General features: G+C 52.3%; 1 protein-coding gene across 16 annotated transcripts in view; it reads left to right on the forward strand.

Annotated features, from left to right (window-relative positions):
• Kif21b (kinesin family member 21B) overlaps positions 1-17,349 on the forward strand; it is a 49,980-nt gene that overhangs the window by 15,107 nt on the left and 17,524 nt on the right. For 11 of the 16 annotated variants that reach the window (XM_087580453.1, XM_087580459.1, XM_087580460.1 and 8 more), the window contains exons 4-21: positions 1,332-1,481; positions 1,568-1,702; positions 2,046-2,216; positions 2,468-2,583; positions 3,658-3,853; positions 5,559-5,748; positions 6,467-6,530; positions 6,628-6,846; positions 7,226-7,310; positions 7,670-7,772; positions 8,560-8,751; positions 11,693-11,892; positions 14,220-14,327; positions 14,982-15,050; positions 15,918-16,150; positions 16,312-16,459; positions 16,685-16,879; positions 16,977-17,078. In XM_087580453.1, the coding sequence (XP_087436579.1) occupies positions 1,332-1,481; positions 1,568-1,702; positions 2,046-2,216; positions 2,468-2,583; positions 3,658-3,853; positions 5,559-5,748; positions 6,467-6,530; positions 6,628-6,846; positions 7,226-7,310; positions 7,670-7,772; positions 8,560-8,751; positions 11,693-11,892; positions 14,220-14,327; positions 14,982-15,050; positions 15,918-16,150; positions 16,312-16,459; positions 16,685-16,879; positions 16,977-17,078 (2,676 nt within the window). The remainder of the gene's footprint in view (positions 1-1,331; positions 1,482-1,567; positions 1,703-2,045; positions 2,217-2,467; positions 2,584-3,657; positions 3,854-5,558; positions 5,749-6,466; positions 6,531-6,627; positions 6,847-7,225; positions 7,311-7,669; positions 7,773-8,559; positions 8,752-11,692; positions 11,893-14,219; positions 14,328-14,981; positions 15,051-15,917; positions 16,151-16,311; positions 16,460-16,684; positions 16,880-16,976; positions 17,079-17,349) is intronic. The other 5 variants (XM_087580455.1, XM_087580462.1, XM_087580458.1 and 2 more) reach the window with 1 other exon arrangement.

Below are 17,349 nucleotides of genomic sequence, written 5' to 3' on the forward strand. Positions count from 1 at the left end.
CCTAGCATCTGGTTTCCTCTACCAGGGAGCCCTGCTCTGATGTGTTTAGTGGGTTTGGAGACACCCTACTCTCTTACCTCCCAACCCTGATGCTTTTCCTGGATCTTGTTGGCCCTCAGAGGGATGGACAGGGCTGAGGCTGGTCCCTGTATACTGCCCCAGTGTCTTTCCTGCGCACCCATGGCTGCTGCTTTCCCCGTAAGGGACCTGTATTTTAGTCCTTTGGGTTACGTCTGTGTATATATGCACATCAGTTCGTACATGTGTGCTTGTATAAATGTGTTAATATGCATGTGTGTATACGAGTGTTTGTGAGTGCATGTGTGTACATATATGTATGCATGTCGGTGTACATGAGTATGTGTGTTTCTTGCTGTCTGTATATCACTGAGCTTTTCCCCGTTCCCTTTCCTTTGCCATTCTGTTGCCATGGAGAACTTCAAAGAGCATACTAGCAAATCCAGGCCAAAGAGTGAACCATGAGGGCTTAGCTGCTGCAGTGTGTCTACACCAATACAAGACACACAGACACTATGAAACTGTCTCCTCCATCTCTTCCTTCTGTTTCCTCTTCCCCTTCCTGTGGGGTATTTTTGTCCCCTTAAGGCCATCAAAGCCTCGGATGTCTGAGGGCTTCAGTGCCCCCTCTCTGTCCTCATAGGATTCCATTGGCTGCTGCCCTTCTCCCACCCCCACCCCCACTCCACTCCCATCCCTGGCTTTGACTGCAGCCTTTCTGCCATTGAATTTCCCACAGTTCCAATCTTCTAACCCCAGGAATCGCCTCTGCAGACACCCTCTGAAGTGGGCTGGCATAATGGTCTTCCAGAAGGCTGGGCCACACTGCCCAATCTTGCTCCCTCTGCTCCTGGGCATCAGGCAAGGCACACAGCCATTCGCCTCCCATCCGAAGTTGCCATCACCTCAGCTTCAGGCACCACGGCGCTCAGAGCTGCAGAGCTCAGGGCTCTGTCTCCTTGGTCTCTTTAAGCTTTGTCTTCCTTCCTCTCCAATCACAGCCTCATGCCATCTCTGCCAGCCTGGCCACAGTGACGAGATCCTTTCAATTCAGGCTCATGGTTCCGCATCCCTTAACACCTAGGACCGCGTCCTTTATCCCTGTCCTAAGTCTCCCTTTGGAGCTGAGAGTTACCGGACACTACTCCTTGGGGAGTAGAGCAGCATGTGCAGCCTCAGGATAGCGCTGTTCGGAGGACTAGGGTTCAGCAAGCCAAAGTGCAGAGCTTGTCTCCACTTTAGTACATTGAGATGCCCGTGGGACTCTGGGCACATACCATATAAACCCAGCCATGGTCTCCTCTCCATCACAGCTCTACAACGAAGAGATCCTTGACCTGTTTGACAGCACCCGCGACCCTGATGCCCGCCACCGCAGGTCCAACATCAAGATCCACGAGGATGCCAATGGCGGCATCTACACCACAGGGGTCACTTCTCGCCTCATCAACTCCCAGGAGGAGGTGAGCATCTCAGACATGGGCATCTTCAAAGGCCAGAGCCCTACAGCACGCGGAGCCTGAGTCCTCTCCTCTGTGTCTGTCCCCAGCTGATCCAGTGCCTGAAGCAGGGCGCCCTGTCACGAACCACGGCCAGCACCCAGATGAACGTTCAAAGTTCCCGATCCCACGCCATCTTCACCATTCACCTGTGCCAGATGCGCGTGTGTGCCCAGCCTGACCTGGTGAGGTGCTCTTGGGGGCCCAGGTGCTACTCGCTCTAGGGATGTCTCAGGGGCAGGACGAACAAACATGGGTGTAGGCCAGAACTCCAGAGGCGGGGCTCACCTCTATCACTCAGTTTTTATTTCTCTTCAGCCTCCTCACCCCATCTACGCAATGCAGTGAGATGGAGTAATGTTAGTGTGTCCAAATAGTGTCTGCCCTCCGGTGCTGAGAACACACGAGGGTTGCCGCCGTGTAGCCTGCCCTCACTCCTGTGGATGGTGGTGCTGTGTGGGTGGAAGGCTAAGAGCAGAGGAACAGGAGGTAGCGTTTGAGCGAACCGGATGTCACTTTCTGCTGCAGGTGAATGAGACAGTGACTGGGCTTCCGGATGGAACGGCCCCCACGGGCACTGAGTATGAGACGCTCACTGCTAAGTTCCACTTTGTGGACTTGGCGGGCTCAGAGCGGCTGAAACGGACAGGGGCCACCGGTGAACGAGCCAAAGAGGGCATCTCCATCAACTGTGGTCTGGTAGGCACACTGGCAGTCACCGGCCCTGGGAGGCAGAGGGCACAGACCAAGACAGGTCCTGTGTTTCAATGGCTACCCAGTTCTCCTTGGGCTTCTAGCTGTTGACTGGAGCACCCAAAGGGCCCTGTTGGCTCCTGCCTTCACCCTCGGGTCTCAGTTTATCAATCGGTGTATGAACCCACCCGAGAGCCTGAGTGTTGTGTTACGCTCGCTCACTTCCTTGTGTGACTCTCGAGCTCTCTCTCCCACAGCTGGCCTTGGGCAATGTGATCAGTGCCTTGGGAGATCAGAGCAAGAAAGTCGTGCACGTGCCCTACAGGGACTCCAAGCTCACTCGGCTGCTCCAGGACTCTCTTGGAGGCAACAGGTATCTGATAACAGAGTCCTGGGAGGGGAGGGGAGGAACGTTCCTGGATGCAGAACACGGACCTAGGCTTAGGTCCTGACTCCCAGGAGAAGGGGACCTTCTCAGCCTAGGTTGCAGACTCAGAGGCAGGAACCGTGAGGGGTTCAGTGACCTGTGGCTAGGGAGACTCAGTTTCCTTCTTTCACAGATGTGAGAATCTTTATTAACTTGAGTCTTTCTTATTTACATTTTGATTGTTATTCCCTTTCCCAGTTTCTGGGCCAACATCCCCCTAACCCCTCCCCCTCCCCTTCTATATGGCTGTTCCCCTCCCCCCATTACCGCCCTCCCCCCAAAAATCACGTTCACTGGGGGTTCAGTCTTAGCAGGACCCAGGGCTTCCCCTTCCACTGGTGCTCTTACTAGGATATTCATTGCTACCTATGAGGTCAGAGTCCAGGGTCAGTCCATGTATAGTCTTTAGGTAGTGGCTTAGTCCCTGGAAGCTCTGGTTGGTTGGCATTGCTGTTCATATGGGGTCTCGAGCCCCTTCAAGCTCTTCCAGTCCTTTCTCTGATTCCTTCAAGGGGGTCCCATTCTCAGTTCAGTGGTTTGCTGCTGGCATTCGCCTCTGTATTTGCTGTATTCTGGCTGTGTCTCTCAGGAGAGATCTATATCCGGTTCCTGTCGGCCTGCACTTCTTTGCTTCATCCATCTTATCTAGTTTGGTGGCTGTATATGTATGGGCCACATGTGGGACAGGAAGAGACAATTCTTAAAGGCAGCCATATAGTCCAACAAGACAACAAGCAGGAAATGCCAGGCCAACAGGGAGGCCATGACTCACTTTCGTCTCCAAGCAGAGAATTGTGTAATTAGGCATCACCCCTTGTTAACTGTTTTCAAGTGTTTTCCTCTCTTGCTATGGAAGATCTCAGCCAGGTGGTCCAGGGTCCCATATCCCAGATTCCAGGTCCTTTAAGTGTTAAATTGCAGGGAGGAGGGTCATGGTGAAACAGAGCCTCAGCTGTGGGACAGTGCTTCTGGGACTGGCTTTGTCCTTTTTGTCCTCACCCAACCTGTTTGCACTCTCAGCCAGACCATCATGATCGCCTGTGTGAGCCCCTCAGATCGGGACTTCATGGAGACGCTCAACACTCTCAAATATGCCAATCGGGCTCGAAACATCAAAAACAAAGTGGTAGTGAACCAGGACAAGACCAGCCAGCAGATCAGCGCGCTGCGAGCCGAGATCGCACGCCTGCAGATGGAGTTGATGGAATACAAGGCGGTGAGCACTCCCCTGCCTCCAGCACGCCGCCCACGAGGAGCCGATGCCCTGCTCCACACCCTGCCCTAGAGCATCCCACAACCAGATTCTATGCGGGCCTCCCAGCTTTGCAGCACCCATCCCTCCTCCTATCTGCTAGACACCACTGTGCATCGGATGTGGTTCCCAGGAATGGGTTTTGTGGCTGAGCTGTCTAGGTTTAGAATACGCAGTGTAAGAATTAAAACACCCTGGCTTTGTAGCCTGGGTGTTTGGTCGAGGGAAGGTGCTTCTCTTTAGTCCACAGACTGTATTGCACTGGAATAGATGAGCGCCCCACCGTGGTGGAGTCATTGACAGTGGGGATACAGGAGTTGCCCAGTGTGCTGCAGGGGCAGAGGAGTCGGCCTATTTTTTGCAGCGGTGTTGGGGGGGGGGTGGGGCCTTATGGAAGGGCTGTGCGTGTGGATTTTGAAAAACAAATGCGATATCATCAGGAGGCCAGCAGGCCTTCTGGGTAGAGAGCAAACCACAGAAACATAGCAGAAAGGAGGCAAACAGGTGCTTTGAGGGGCGTGTCTAATTCTAATATCCAAGGCTCACGTCACCCTCTGGTAGCACAATCCGGCACACAGACGGGTGGGTTTGTCCTCGGTTTCAGAAGAATGCAACCTAGTCGACGGCTTTTCGGAAAGTCAGGAAGTCTCAACATCTGCGGAAAATTTGTTCCTGCCAGCAACTGGCATAAAGTTGGCTGGAGTGTGTAGCAGTGTCAGGGTTTGTTATATGAAGAAGCCTCACGGTTCAAACACAAACAAACCGTACGTTGACAGGCATAGCCTGTTGGTTAAGCAATCAAGAGCCACAGACAATCGAGGAGAAGTAGGTCGTGGCACGTTCTGCGCTGCTAAAATTCTACCCTTATAATAGTCTCTCTTTTTTGACTAAGCAGCGAGTATAATAACATATGTTGGCAAAAAAAAAAAAAAATAGAGGGGGGATTTTAAAAAGGTGGGATTCATCCGTTTACAATGTTTAACTTTTTATTTATACTACAGACAGCTCTGTAAGCCCAACATCTTGGTGACGTTATGCACAGTTAACTGTTTCAGCTTTAAGGGAGGCGGTTAAACATGAGAGAGCAGGGATATGGAAAGAGAGGCTGACTCTTTTACACTGTCTGACTTTTCTCCACTGCAGTCCCCACCACTCCTTGTTATCTTACGCCCAGGCTGGCTCACCCATGTATGCCAGTTGTCAGGCCCGGGTAGTGTTTGTCACTTGGACTAGTGTTTCAGGATAATGAAAGTGATCGATACCCAGATAAATCAAGAATTTGGACTTTTTGTTGTCAGGGAGAGAACGATTTGTTCGTTTGTTTGGTTTGGTGTTGCTTTTAGGAGGAAACTAATTATGTAGTCCAGGTTTGCCTGGAACTCATTTTGCCCAGGCTGGCCTTGATTTTGTGATGCTCATGCCTCAGACTTCCAGGCACTGAGATTATAAGGCATAAGCTCCCGGTGAGCCCTCAGTGAGCCCCCATATCCAGCGCTAGGTAAGGCTTTTGGACCTAAGGAGACAGGGGCTACATTCGGAAACCTGGAGATGAGAAAGACCAGAGTCCCACCCTGTCCTGGGGAAGGCTGAAGGCGGGTGGAGGAGGATTGTCACTGTATCCTCCTATGAGATTTAGCCCCTGACTGCCCCCTGCGTGTCTCCATCCCAGGGCAAGCGAGTGATTGGGGAGGACGGTGCAGAGGGCTACAGCGACCTGTTCCGGGAGAACGCCATGCTACAGAAGGAGAACGGAGCACTGAGACTCCGAGTGAAGGCCATGCAGGAAGCCATTGATGCCATCAACAACCGGGTCACACAACTCATGAGTCAGGAGGCTAACCTGCTTCTGGCCAAGGCTGGTGAGTTGGGGTACAGCAGACCAGCTCAGAGCAACAACATGACTCCTGCCCTTGGTATTAGTGAGCAGGCAATGGCTGCCAGCCAGTGCACAGATCAGTTCATTTATGCATTTCTCCAACGATTTAGCATGACACACACACAGCCTTCTTCTTAAGCATGTAAGAGGCAACATAGCACATTAAGCAAAGGACGAAAATCCCCGCAGCAGACTCTCCACCCACATCCTCTCTGCTTCCAGAAGAATCCTTCCTGAGCAGCTGAGTGCGTGTTTTCCCACACTTTCTCAGTACATTTGTTTTGAGTATAAATGCATTTAGATATATCATGATGTGTGCATTGCATTTTCCCTACATGAGATCATACTTTCTATTTTATGACTTCCTTTCTGCATTTAGCAGCATGTCTTATAAATCTTCATATTCCAAGCCACTTAATTTTTAAATGATTGCATGACGGTCCATCTGCGATGGTGAATAATTGATTGAGCAGCCTCTATTGATGGGTGTTTAGGTTGTTTCCAATGCCGTACCATTATCCAACCGTGCTTGGATACAACTCTGATCATGTTCGAGTATCTCCTTCACGTAGATTCCCTTATGGAGGGAGAGGCCCTCGAGGGCTAGCACACTGGAGGCTCATGCGAGGCTTAGAGCCACGCCCCAGTCCTGTGGTTGTCCCCTGCTTTCTCTATGGTACCAGTCTGTCTTCTCCATCCAGGGGATGGCAACGAGGCCATTGGCGCTCTGATCCAGAACTACATCCGGGAGATTGAGGAGCTTCGGTGAGTAAACCCATCCAGTGTGAGCAGGCCAGGGGGCCTTGGCTGGGCCGATTTTCCGTGACTCACCTGTCCCCATCCACACGCTTTGTCTGCACAGCACGAAGCTTCTGGAGAGTGAGGCTATGAATGAGTCCCTCCGAAGGAGCCTCTCCCGGGCTTCCGCTCGGAACCCCTACTCCCTGGGAGCATCTCCAGCAGGTCCAGCCTTTGGGGGCAGCCCGGCCAGCTCCATGGAAGATGCTTCTGAAGTGATCCGCAGGGCCAAGCAAGACCTGGAGCGGCTGAAAAAGAAAGAGGTCAGGCAGCGGAGGAAGAGGTGAGTAGAATGTTCCCACCTCCCCCGGCAGCCAGAACATTCGAAGATGGACCCCCAACCCACCTCCCCAGCACCATCCAGGAAGATGGCTCCCCACCTCATGTACAGGGAGGACCACTCCTACCCAGCCTCACCCCACTCCCGGGCATCACCAGTAATGTTTGCACAATTTGGAGAAAAGATACCTCTCCAGCCTTTGTGTGTGTGTGTGTGTGTGTGTGTGTGTGTGTGTGTGTGTATCTCCACCAAGGTCAATTTCAGGGGATAGAGCAGGGTGGGTGGATACTGGAGAAGAAGACTCGTTCTCAACAAGGCAGGAACCTCCCACCAGCATCCTGTGGTATTGGTCCCTAATCTGGCTTCATTTTCCTTCCAAAAGCAGCCCGGAGAAAGAAGCCTTCAAAAAGAGGGCAAAACTCCAGCAGGAAAACAGTGAGGAGACGGATGAGAACGAGGCTGAGGAGGTGAGGACTACCCTGCCCTTCCATGGGCTCACCAGCATGTCCTGTTGGGGTGGAGACTCCATCCGTGTTATTGGGGGGTGGGGCAGGGCGTTGCCTTTAGTTGATCCTTGAGTTTCTTGGTAATGCTGACCTGTTGCCATGGTGATCTCCATCCCTCCGGACTTCGCCTCATCCCAAATGGATGATGCCAGACTGAGCGTCTTCCACAGGGGCTGTGCCCAGGCTACTAGGAGTGGATGGTCTCCCAGAGGAGGGTGTAGCTGGCTTCCACCCCTGAGGTCTTGTGCCTGTCTCGGTCTCTGCCTCAGGGCTCCCATCCTCACTAGGCCGGTGCAGCCCTGATGGTATTTTGTGCCTAGGAGGAAGAAGAACGAGATGAGAGTGGCTGTGAGGAGGAGGAGGATGAAGACTCGGGCAGTGAAGAGAGCCTGGTGGACTCGGACTCCGACCCTGAGGAAAAGGGTGCGTGGGCCGGGGCTGGGGAGATGTGTTGCTTGCAGGAGATGAGTCCCATAGTGGAACTGTCGATCAGAACTGGGCTTCCCAAGAAGACACTCAGATAGACCTGGGTGGGGTCAGCCTGCGAGAGTGCTCAGAAACTGCTTGTCTGGACAGGGCTCGGATTCCTGAGTGAGAGGCCAAGAAAAGCAACAGTAAATAACGGGGCGGGGGTGGGGGGAGCATTAGCTCTTCTCCCATGTCCACCGCTGTGCTTAGTCTGACCCTTCAGAAAGTTTGACGAAGCCAGTGCTCACTACTACCTTGGGCAGGTATTTGACGCCCCCGAATCACCACTGAGCATGCTCAGAGAGATCCCTGACCACTTTGATGGATTCAGAAGACAGACGTTTAAATGACTTTCGGCTGGTACCAAGACCCCCTCCTTCATGAAGAGACATCTGTCCTTCAGCTCTGTCCTGTTGTCATCTCTCACCCACAGCCCTACAGGGTGCTCTTGGACCACTTACCCTCCTCCACCCAAGCAGAGTCCCATGTCATCAGTCATGGTGACATAGGCCTTTGGGCCCATCGGGGTAGGAAGGGTGTTAGACTCCCTCCAAGCTCCTGAGCCCAGCCAGGCATTTCTGAGGCTGCTCATCAAATGTATTGCACCACCTGGCCATATTCTGCCTCCCTGCCTGGTCACTGATTGGTCACTGCTGACCAGAGGATGCCCCACCCACCACACTCAGCTCCCCTGTCCCTGCACCCGGCGTGGGGCTGAGTCTGGCTCTGTCTGGCTCTGCAGAAGTCAACTTCCAGGCAGACCTGGCGGACCTGACCTGTGAGATTGAGATCAAGCAGAAGCTGATCGACGAGCTGGAGAACAGCCAGCGGCGGCTACAGACGCTCAAGCACCAGTACGAGGAGAAGCTCATTCTGCTGCAGAACAAGATCCGAGACACACAGCTGGAGCGCGACCGCGTGCTGCAGAACCTCAGTGAGGCCAGAGTCATGCATCTCTTCCCTGACCCCCTGTCTTGTCAAAAGACACCCACCATCGTTCTAATAATGCCAGGCCTCGTGCACAGAGACCTCTGAGCAAACCACTGTGACCTTTTGCCCATAGTTAAAAGTTCTTGTGTCTCACCCAGTTTCTCTGCTACTTTTGTTTTAAAATTACATTTGGGGCGTGTGTGTGTGTGTGTGTGTGTGTGTGTGTGTGTGTGTGTTCACGTGTTCACGTGTTCACGTGTTCACATGTGAATGTTTATATGACATGGCACACACATAGAGGCCAGAGGACAGCTTGCAGAAGAATTCTGTTCTCTCTTCCCACCATCTGGGTGACAGGGATTGAGTTTTGATCATCAGGCTTGGCAGTAAGTGCCTTTATATCCTGAGCCATCTTGACAACTTGACCACTCCTCTTTTGCAACAGAGTCTTGCCATGTAGCCCAGGCTGGCCTGGAACTTGTAGCAGTTTTTCTGCTTCAGCCTCCCTAGTGGTAGAACCATAGACAGGTACCACTATGCCTAGCTCGCTTGCGCTCTCTCTCTCTCTCCCTCTCTCCCTCCCTCCCCATCTTATATATTAAGATCTCTAATCCTTTATCTCCCTAGGCATGTGCTATGATACCTCCCAACCACCCCCCCACCCACTTACTATATTCAGTTTATAAGACTTCTCAAATTGTGTCTTTCTTTTTCTACTGCCCTGCAGTCCTCTCGGTTGGTGATTCATTTCCTCATCCACTTATTAAGCAAATGTTAGCTGAACGTGTGTTATAGAGCATATGTTATTCTAGGAACTAGAGTTGTCTTAGTGTGTAAAATCCCTCTCCTGGAGTGTACACTCTGGCGGAGGTGACAGCATAAAGCAGAATTGCTAGCAAGGATGGCACTCCTGAGTGTTTTTTTTTTTTTTTTTAATATTCACAAGGAGAGGAGCCAGGGAGCTTAGGGGTGGGGTAGCCTGGGGAGGGCATGGAAGGCTATATAGAGAAGGTGACCTCACGGAGTAAGGCCTGAAAGAGTAAGTAACTCTTGGTGCATCACAAGAGTAGAACTAGCAATGGAAAGAACATTCCAGAGAGAAGGAACGGAAGCTGTTAAGGCCCAGAGGCAGCTATGTACCTGGCATGTTGGTAGGATGGTGGCCATGTCTGTCATTGCAATATGCCACCTTTCCTCAGAGAGTTGAGATCACCAGGCTTGGCAGCGAGTGAGTAAGACACTTAAAAGCATTTTTATTTTTTTTTAATTTTTTTTAAAGATTTATTTTTATTTATATGAGTACACTGCAGCTGTCTTCAGACACACCAGAAGAGGGCATCGGATCCCATTACAGATGGTTGTGAGCCACCATGTGGTTGCTGGGAATTGAACTCAGGACCTCTGGAAGAGCAGTCAGTGCTCTTAACCGCTGAGCCATCTCTCCAGCCCTAAAAGCATTTTTAAAACATCACCTTTGCTCTTGTGTAAGGAAATTAAACTGGAAGCTTAGGAGGCAGGTGGACCGGTGGTACGATGTGGTTGGGCTCAGGTATCTTATTAGAGGTTGAGCTCAAGACTCGATGTGTGTGTGGTGTATGTGTGTGTGTGTGTGTGTGTGTGTGTGTGTGTGTGTGTGTGTGTGTGTATGTGGTGTATGTGTGTGGTGTGTGTGTATGTGTGTATGTGTGTGGTGTGTGTGTGTGTGTGTGGTGTGTGTGTATGTGTGTGGTGTGTGTGTGTGTATGTGGTGTATTGTGGTGTGTGTGTATCTGTGTGGTGTGGTGTATGTGTGGTGTGTGTGTATGTGTGTGGTGTGTGTGTGTGGTGTGTGTGTATGTGTGTGGTGTGGTGTGTGTGTGGTGTGTGTGTATGTGTGTGGTGTGGTGTGTGTGTGGTGTGTGTGTATGTGTGTGGTGTGTGTGTGGTGTGTCCATGTGTGTGTGTGTGTGGTATATGGGTGTGTGTGTATGTGTGTGGGGTGTGTGTATGTGTGTGTGGTGTGGTGTGTGTGTGGTGTGTGTGTGTGTGTGTGTGTGTGGTGTGGTGTGTGTGTGGTGTGTGTGGTGTGTGTGTGTGTGGTGTGTGCATGTGTGTGTGTGTGTATGTGTGTGGTGTGTGTGGTGTGTGTGTGTGGTGTGTGCATGTGTGTGTGTGGTATATGGGTGTGTGTGTATGTGTGTGGTGTGTGGTGGGTGGGTGTGTGTGTGTGTGTGTGGTGTGTGTGGTGTGTGTGTGTGGTGTGTGTGTGTGTGTGGTGTGTGCATGTGTGTGTGTGTGTGGTATATGGGTGTGTGTGTATGTGTGTGGTGTGTGTGTGTGTGTGTGTGTGGTGTGTGTGTGTGTGGTGTGGTGTGTGTGGTGTGTATGTGTGTGTGGTGTGGTGTGTGTGGTGTGTGTGTGTGTGTATGTGTGTGTGGTGTGGTGTGTGTGGTGTGGTGTGTGTGTGGTGTGTGGTGTGTGTGTGTGTGTGTGTGTGTGTGTGTGTCTGTGTGTGTGTCTGGGGGACAAGGGAGCCACGTCTCAGGATACGAGCCTCTGGGCAGGAGGTGGGGAGGTTTTCTGAGATGGAGTGAGAGCTGGCAGTTGCGTTGGTCTTGGACCTGCTCAGGGGAGGATGTCTGTTCGCAGTTCAGGTGGGAGAGTCTGGGTGAAGACCCAGCTTACTCCTACTGTAATCACATCACCCAGGCTCTTGTTAACGCTCCACTTCCTGCTGCCACCACCTTTCCAGGGACCGAAGCCTCAGTCTGAAACACTGAAATTGAATGTCAGAGCAGGAAAGTTAGGGCAGCTGCTGAACCCACATCCTCATTGTTCAGATGAAGAAGAGGCTCAGGGAGGGGTCGACTGTAAAATCAGAATCGCGTGCCTGTCTCCCCATGAGCTCGTATTTGGTGGGAGCCCTGGAGCCCGTGCCTCTAACCCTGCTTTTCTACTGTCCTCAGGTACTATGGAGTGCTACACGGAGGAGAAGGCCAACAAGATAAAGGCAGATTATGAGAAGAGGCTTCGGGAGATGAACCGGGACCTGCAGAAGCTACAGGCTGCTCAAAAGGAGCATGCCAGGCTGCTCAAGAACCAGTCTCGCTATGAGAGGGAGCTGAAGAAGCTGCAAACGGAGGTAGCCGAAATGAAGAAGGCCAAGGTAGGCAGAGGGTGTGAAGAGTAGGGCCTGGGGACCTACACCATGTCTTAGAATCCATATCCTCATTAAATATCATCACTGCTTTTAAGTGAGGATTGTCCTCTGAATGCACAGCATCACTTGACCCGGTCCTGCCCCAGCCATGCACACTCTCCTAGCAACCTCCTCCCAGTTCATTGCAAGCACACTGCTCATTGCTGCCCCCTGTGTTGGGAAGCTGTACTACAGTTGCCTCCTGTCTGCACAAGGAAGCCTTGAAAAGCTTCATTTGGTACAACCCTTGCCTCTCCTCATGGTAATAAGTCATGGTCATGATCAGCTCTTAGCTAGGCAAATATGCTATTACATCCTTAGGAAAGGAGGACGCCATTCTCACTATGTTTGTGGAGATTCGAGGCTCAGGGAAGGTAGTTCCTGCTACCAGGATATAGTGCCAGGATGTAAATTCTGCCCTCGATGTTCCACACTGGTGTGTGTTCTTGGCGGGTGGCTCTGGGCTCCCTTTTCTACTTGGGCACAGCCCACAGGGCACAGTCTGTAGGATCTGCTCTTTATGTCAGCGGCTGGGGTCTTGAACTTCGGTATCTGGCGGTTTTAGCTCCTGCCTGGGCCTTGCAGGTTCTTGCTCTGTGACTCTCTTTTGTCACCCTCAGACTCTTCTTCCCTGACCCTTCCCTTCTGTTGTCTCCCAGCTCTCCACAGCCCTGGGCTAAGCTCCGAGGCTAGACCCCTAACAAAGCCTGGCAAAGGCGGTTCCCCTTGGGGACTCAGGAGTCATTGGTAACAGTCTTCACTGCTGTCCTGACTCCCGCTGACCAGTGTGCACAGGAAAGAGGCAGTTGTCTATTTTTAGAGGAAATGGAACTGAACCTGAGCGGGCTCTGTCCCCAACCAGATCTAGAGCCCTGCTTTATCTCCTGAAGTCTCTACTTTGCTGAGATCAGCCCAGCATGGCCCCAAAGAGCCCCATTCTCACTTTCTACCTCAGTGCTTCTGCCCTGTAGACGTGAAGCCACTGACAGAAAATTGCACTGGGATTCAATTACCCACAGATCCCTGGGGCCCCTGGAGCCCTTGGGCAATGCAGACAGAGGGCCTAGTGACCTTTACCCTCAGGCTGTCTGTAGTTCACTCTGTGTGACCTGGGCCTTCAACAGGTACGGCTGAGGCAACTTTGACATGGTTGTCTTTGTTCATGTCCCATCGTCCATCCATCCACCCACCCATCCATCCATCCATCCATGCATCCATCCATCCATCCATCCATCCATTCATCAATCCATCCATCTATCCATGTCTCCCCATCCCCCCGTCCCATCTTCTTACTGGTGCCTCTTCAGGGTAGTCTCAACCTCTCCAAGCTGTCATCTGAAGTGGATATGACCCTAGAAAAAGCTCTCAAGGGAACACTTTCATGAGGTTCTGAACCGTGGGGAAAAAGAGCCAAATGCCCAAGACGTGGTACAAAGGACAGAAGAATTCACACTCTTGTGAATGCTCCTCATTCTTGGATTCTGAGATCCTTCACTTAGGACTTAGTTCTGTCCACCTGGCTACATTCTTGTGATTCCAGCTCTACAAATGAAAAAGAAGGGGTTGGGATCATCCTGGGGTTGGGGGTCCCTAACAGAGCCCCGGTTCTTCACTAGATGGGTAGTAAAAGGATCAGAGCCTATGTCTTGGAGATCTTAACTGGGCAAGGCCTGGCTTCAGGATCTTCTGTCAGGAGAGCATAGTGACTCCTGTCTTAGAATCTGAGCAATGCTGTCTCAATCCCGAGGTCCATTTCAGCACTATCCTGTGCCTGGAGAGCACTCACCCACCTCCCTGGACCAGTGGATGCAGCCACACTTGCTGGTCATACAGATGAGCCTGGAGTTGGGAAGTTAAGGTGACCCAGGCTCCAAGACTAGCCAGCCATTCCTACTCTGCAACTGTTAGTCATTTTGTCTTGAAGGCTCACTTCTTTATAAAACAGGAGAACTGTCTTTCTCAGATATGTGTCATAAAGACAGGGCCTGCCATGTGGGCAGCTCTCACTATGTCGTTATCACTTTGAAATGGGCCCTGGAGTCTTCAGTCAGGCTGAAGATGGTGGTTAGGATAGACTTCAAATGTTAAGGCCAGTTCTTTAGCACTTGTCCACATATAATATCTCTTAGCCCCTGAGGATGAGTGGGAAGGAAACCTTATGTTTCAGACCCCCAGTCAGTGATGCCTAGAAGACCACTCCCCTGGCCAGTGTCTCCCCCTACCAGCTACTAAAGGAGGCACATGGGCCACACCTGCCCAGCCCTGCCTCACCTCCATTACCTCTGCCATCCCAGGTAGCCCTCATGAAGCAAATGCGTGAGGAACAGCAGCGGCGGCGACTGGTGGAGACCAAGAGGAACCGGGAGATTGCTCAGCTCAAGAAGGAGCAACGGAGGCAGGAGGTGAGAGCCCTCCGGGAGCTTTCAACCACTCCTCTCTACTGATGACCCTTCTCCCCCAGTTCCTACTGTTCCAAGCGACAAGAGCCAGGCTTGGAGCAGAGGACAGCCCATCAGAAAGTCAGAGCCACTGTTGGCTTCTATCCCAACCCCTACAAGTCCAAGAAGAGAACTCAAGTCCAGAGAAGGGCAAGAATTTGGCCAATGTCACCGGCAAAATCAAACACATGGAACTCCAGGCCCAGAAGAAATAGCCTAGGAGAACTGGGCCTCTAATTCAGATTCGTGTTCTTGGGAGGAGATAAGACCAAGAGAATTGTGTTTGTGGGTCACCCTTGGTAGAAGGGTGTGACTCCGGGTACCATTTTATCTACAGTTTGGCTGTGTGAGAATCACCCCACACAGGAAAATCTTGAGCCTTTGGCTACAGAGCTGCCCACCCTGTTCCCAGTCCTGTCTGGACAGAAAGTGGTTGCACACACCTTTACTCCCAGCACTTGAGAGGCAGAGGCAGGTGAAGCTCTGAGTTCAAGGCCAGCCTCATCTACAGAGTGAGTTCCAGGACAGCCAGGTCTACACGAGACATCTCGAACCTCACCCCCACCCCAGAAAAGACTGCTGGTAGTGGCTGAATGTGGCCCAATCCTTTCTTTTCAGTTCCAGATACGGGCCCTGGAATCTCAGAAGCGCCAGCAGGAAATAGTTCTGAGGAGGAAAACCCAGGAGGTGAGTTCTCTCAGCGGGCAGCCTGGTTGTACAGGCCTAGCCCTGGTTCTGATGTTTGCTGTCCTCTGAAGAAGTGGAGTCCACTCCATACTACTCGTGGACTGGATCTCTTCATTCAGTGAGCACAGCCTTGCCAATTTGTAGCACCCTGTGAGAAATGGTTTCTCAACCAGTGAGTTGAGCCTAGAGGGCAGAATCCACCTCCCATCCTCAGTGCCTAGATGGTCATCGACTAAAGAGTGAAAAGGGCTAGAGAGATGGCTCAGTCAGTAAATCACTTACCACATAAGCACGGGGACCTGTGTTTGAACCCCCAATACCCACATCGACAACTGCGGCATGGTCAAGAAGGTAGATCCCAGCACTTGCTGGCCAGCCAGTCCAGCTAATGGGCAAACTCTGGGGTCATTGAGAGACACTGTCCCAGAACGTAAGAGGGACAATAGTAAAGCAAGAAACTCAATGTCCTCCTTTGGCCTCCACACCCTTGGGAACACATGTGCATATCTGGATGCACACATGCATACACACCCATAAGGGGAGGGAGGGGAGAGAATTTTAGGTTTATTTTACATCATAGACATCTTAGCCCTTTATAGCCCTAAGCTGCTTCTTTTTTCCCCAACGCCTCATTCCAGGCTCTCTGACCCTCCAGGCTTCCTTACTCAGTGGGCCCTCCTCTTCCTGTCCCTCCAGGCTTCCTCGACCACTGGGTCCCCCTCTTCCTGTCCCTCCAGGCTTCCTCACCCACTGGGTCCCCCTCTTCCTGTCCCTCCAGGCTTCCTCACCCACTGGGTCCCCCTCTTCCTGTCCCTCCAAGCTTCCTTACTCACTGGGTTCCCCTCTTCCTGTCCCCACTTTCCCCAGGTTTCCGCACTGAGGCGCTTAGCAAAGCCCATGTCTGAGAGAGTGGCCGGACGTGTAGGATTGAAGCCCCCCAATATGGATTCTGGGGCTGAGGTGTCTGCCAGCACTACCTCATCTGAGGCTGAATCCGGAGCTCGCTCTGTCTCCAGCATAGTGCGTCAGTGGAACCGAAAAATCAACCACTTCCTGGGGGACCACCCGACAGCCACTGTCAATGGCGCCCGCCCGGCCAGGTGAGGAGTCTGAGAGCTCTGTGGGCAGGACCAGGGTGAGGAAGCGTGAAGGTTGGGGAAGAGCTCTGGTGCCTCCACCGTCTGCTTCCGGCTCTGGGGAGGGGCCTCAGAGAGCTGCAGGGAGAGGTTCTGAGCAGTCAGCCAAAGCCCCTTTGCCTCAGGAAAAAGTTCCAAAAGAAGGGAGCCAGCCAAAGCTTCAGTAAGGCCGCGAGACTCAAGTGGCAGTCCCTGGAACGGAGGATCATTGACATTGTCATGCAGAGAATGACCATCGTCAACCTGGAGGCTGATATGGAGCGTCTCATAAAGGTGGGACCTACCTCCAGGTCTCTCCCACCCCACGCTCCATATGTCCGGTCATTTCCCACTTCTCTGACTCCTCACTCCTTCCCTGCTCCCACCCTCTGCTCCTCATGCCTCTTCTGACCTCTGGACAACCCTAGACAGGCGGGTGGCTTGGTGTAGGAGCTGAGAGCAGCACCCGTGCCTGAGAGGCATCTTCCATCACTCTCCCCTCCTCTGCCCCATTCCCAGAAAAGGGAGGAGCTCTTCCTCCTACAGGAGGCACTGCGGAGGAAGCGGGAGCGCCTGCAAGCTGAGAGCCCGGAGGAGGAGAAGGGACTACAGGAACTGGCTGAGGAGATCGAAGTGTTGGCAGCCAATATTGACTACATCAATGACAGCATCACTGACTGCCAAGCCACTATCATGCAGCTGGAGGAAACCAAGGTGCCCACAGGGCCGGGCCTGGCTGGCTGGGATGGTAATCATGAATAGGCTTGGGCAGCCCTGTGTGATGCAATTTCTGCTTCCTGGTCTCTTAAAGGAGGAGCTGGATTCGACAGACACATCGGTGGTCATTAGTTCCTGCTCTCTGGCTGAAGCCCGCCTACTGCTAGACAACTTCCTCAAGGCATCCATTGACAAGGTGAGCTGGCAGCTCCCCTGGCACGAGACAGGCATCGCATACCCTGGTAGTGAAGTCCACGGGTTTGGCTCTTTTTCACCTGCGTCATTCACAGGCTGGGACAAGCTACTGAATCTGCAAGCCTCAGGTTCTGTGGCTGTAAAACCCAAACGTTGACAGTACAGAACTTGTAGCTGGGTGTCCAGAAGGCTACACGTAGGGGACTTGGCACACTACAGAGCTTCAATTAAAGGTGTCGTGGCCCAGGCCCGTCCACAGCAGGATTGGGCTT

This window comes from Rattus norvegicus, chromosome 13 (assembly GCF_021556685.1).
Source record: "Rattus norvegicus strain SHRSP/BbbUtx chromosome 13, alternate assembly SHRSP_T2T, whole genome shotgun sequence".
Classification (NCBI taxonomy): Eukaryota; Metazoa; Chordata; class Mammalia; order Rodentia; family Muridae; genus Rattus; species Rattus norvegicus.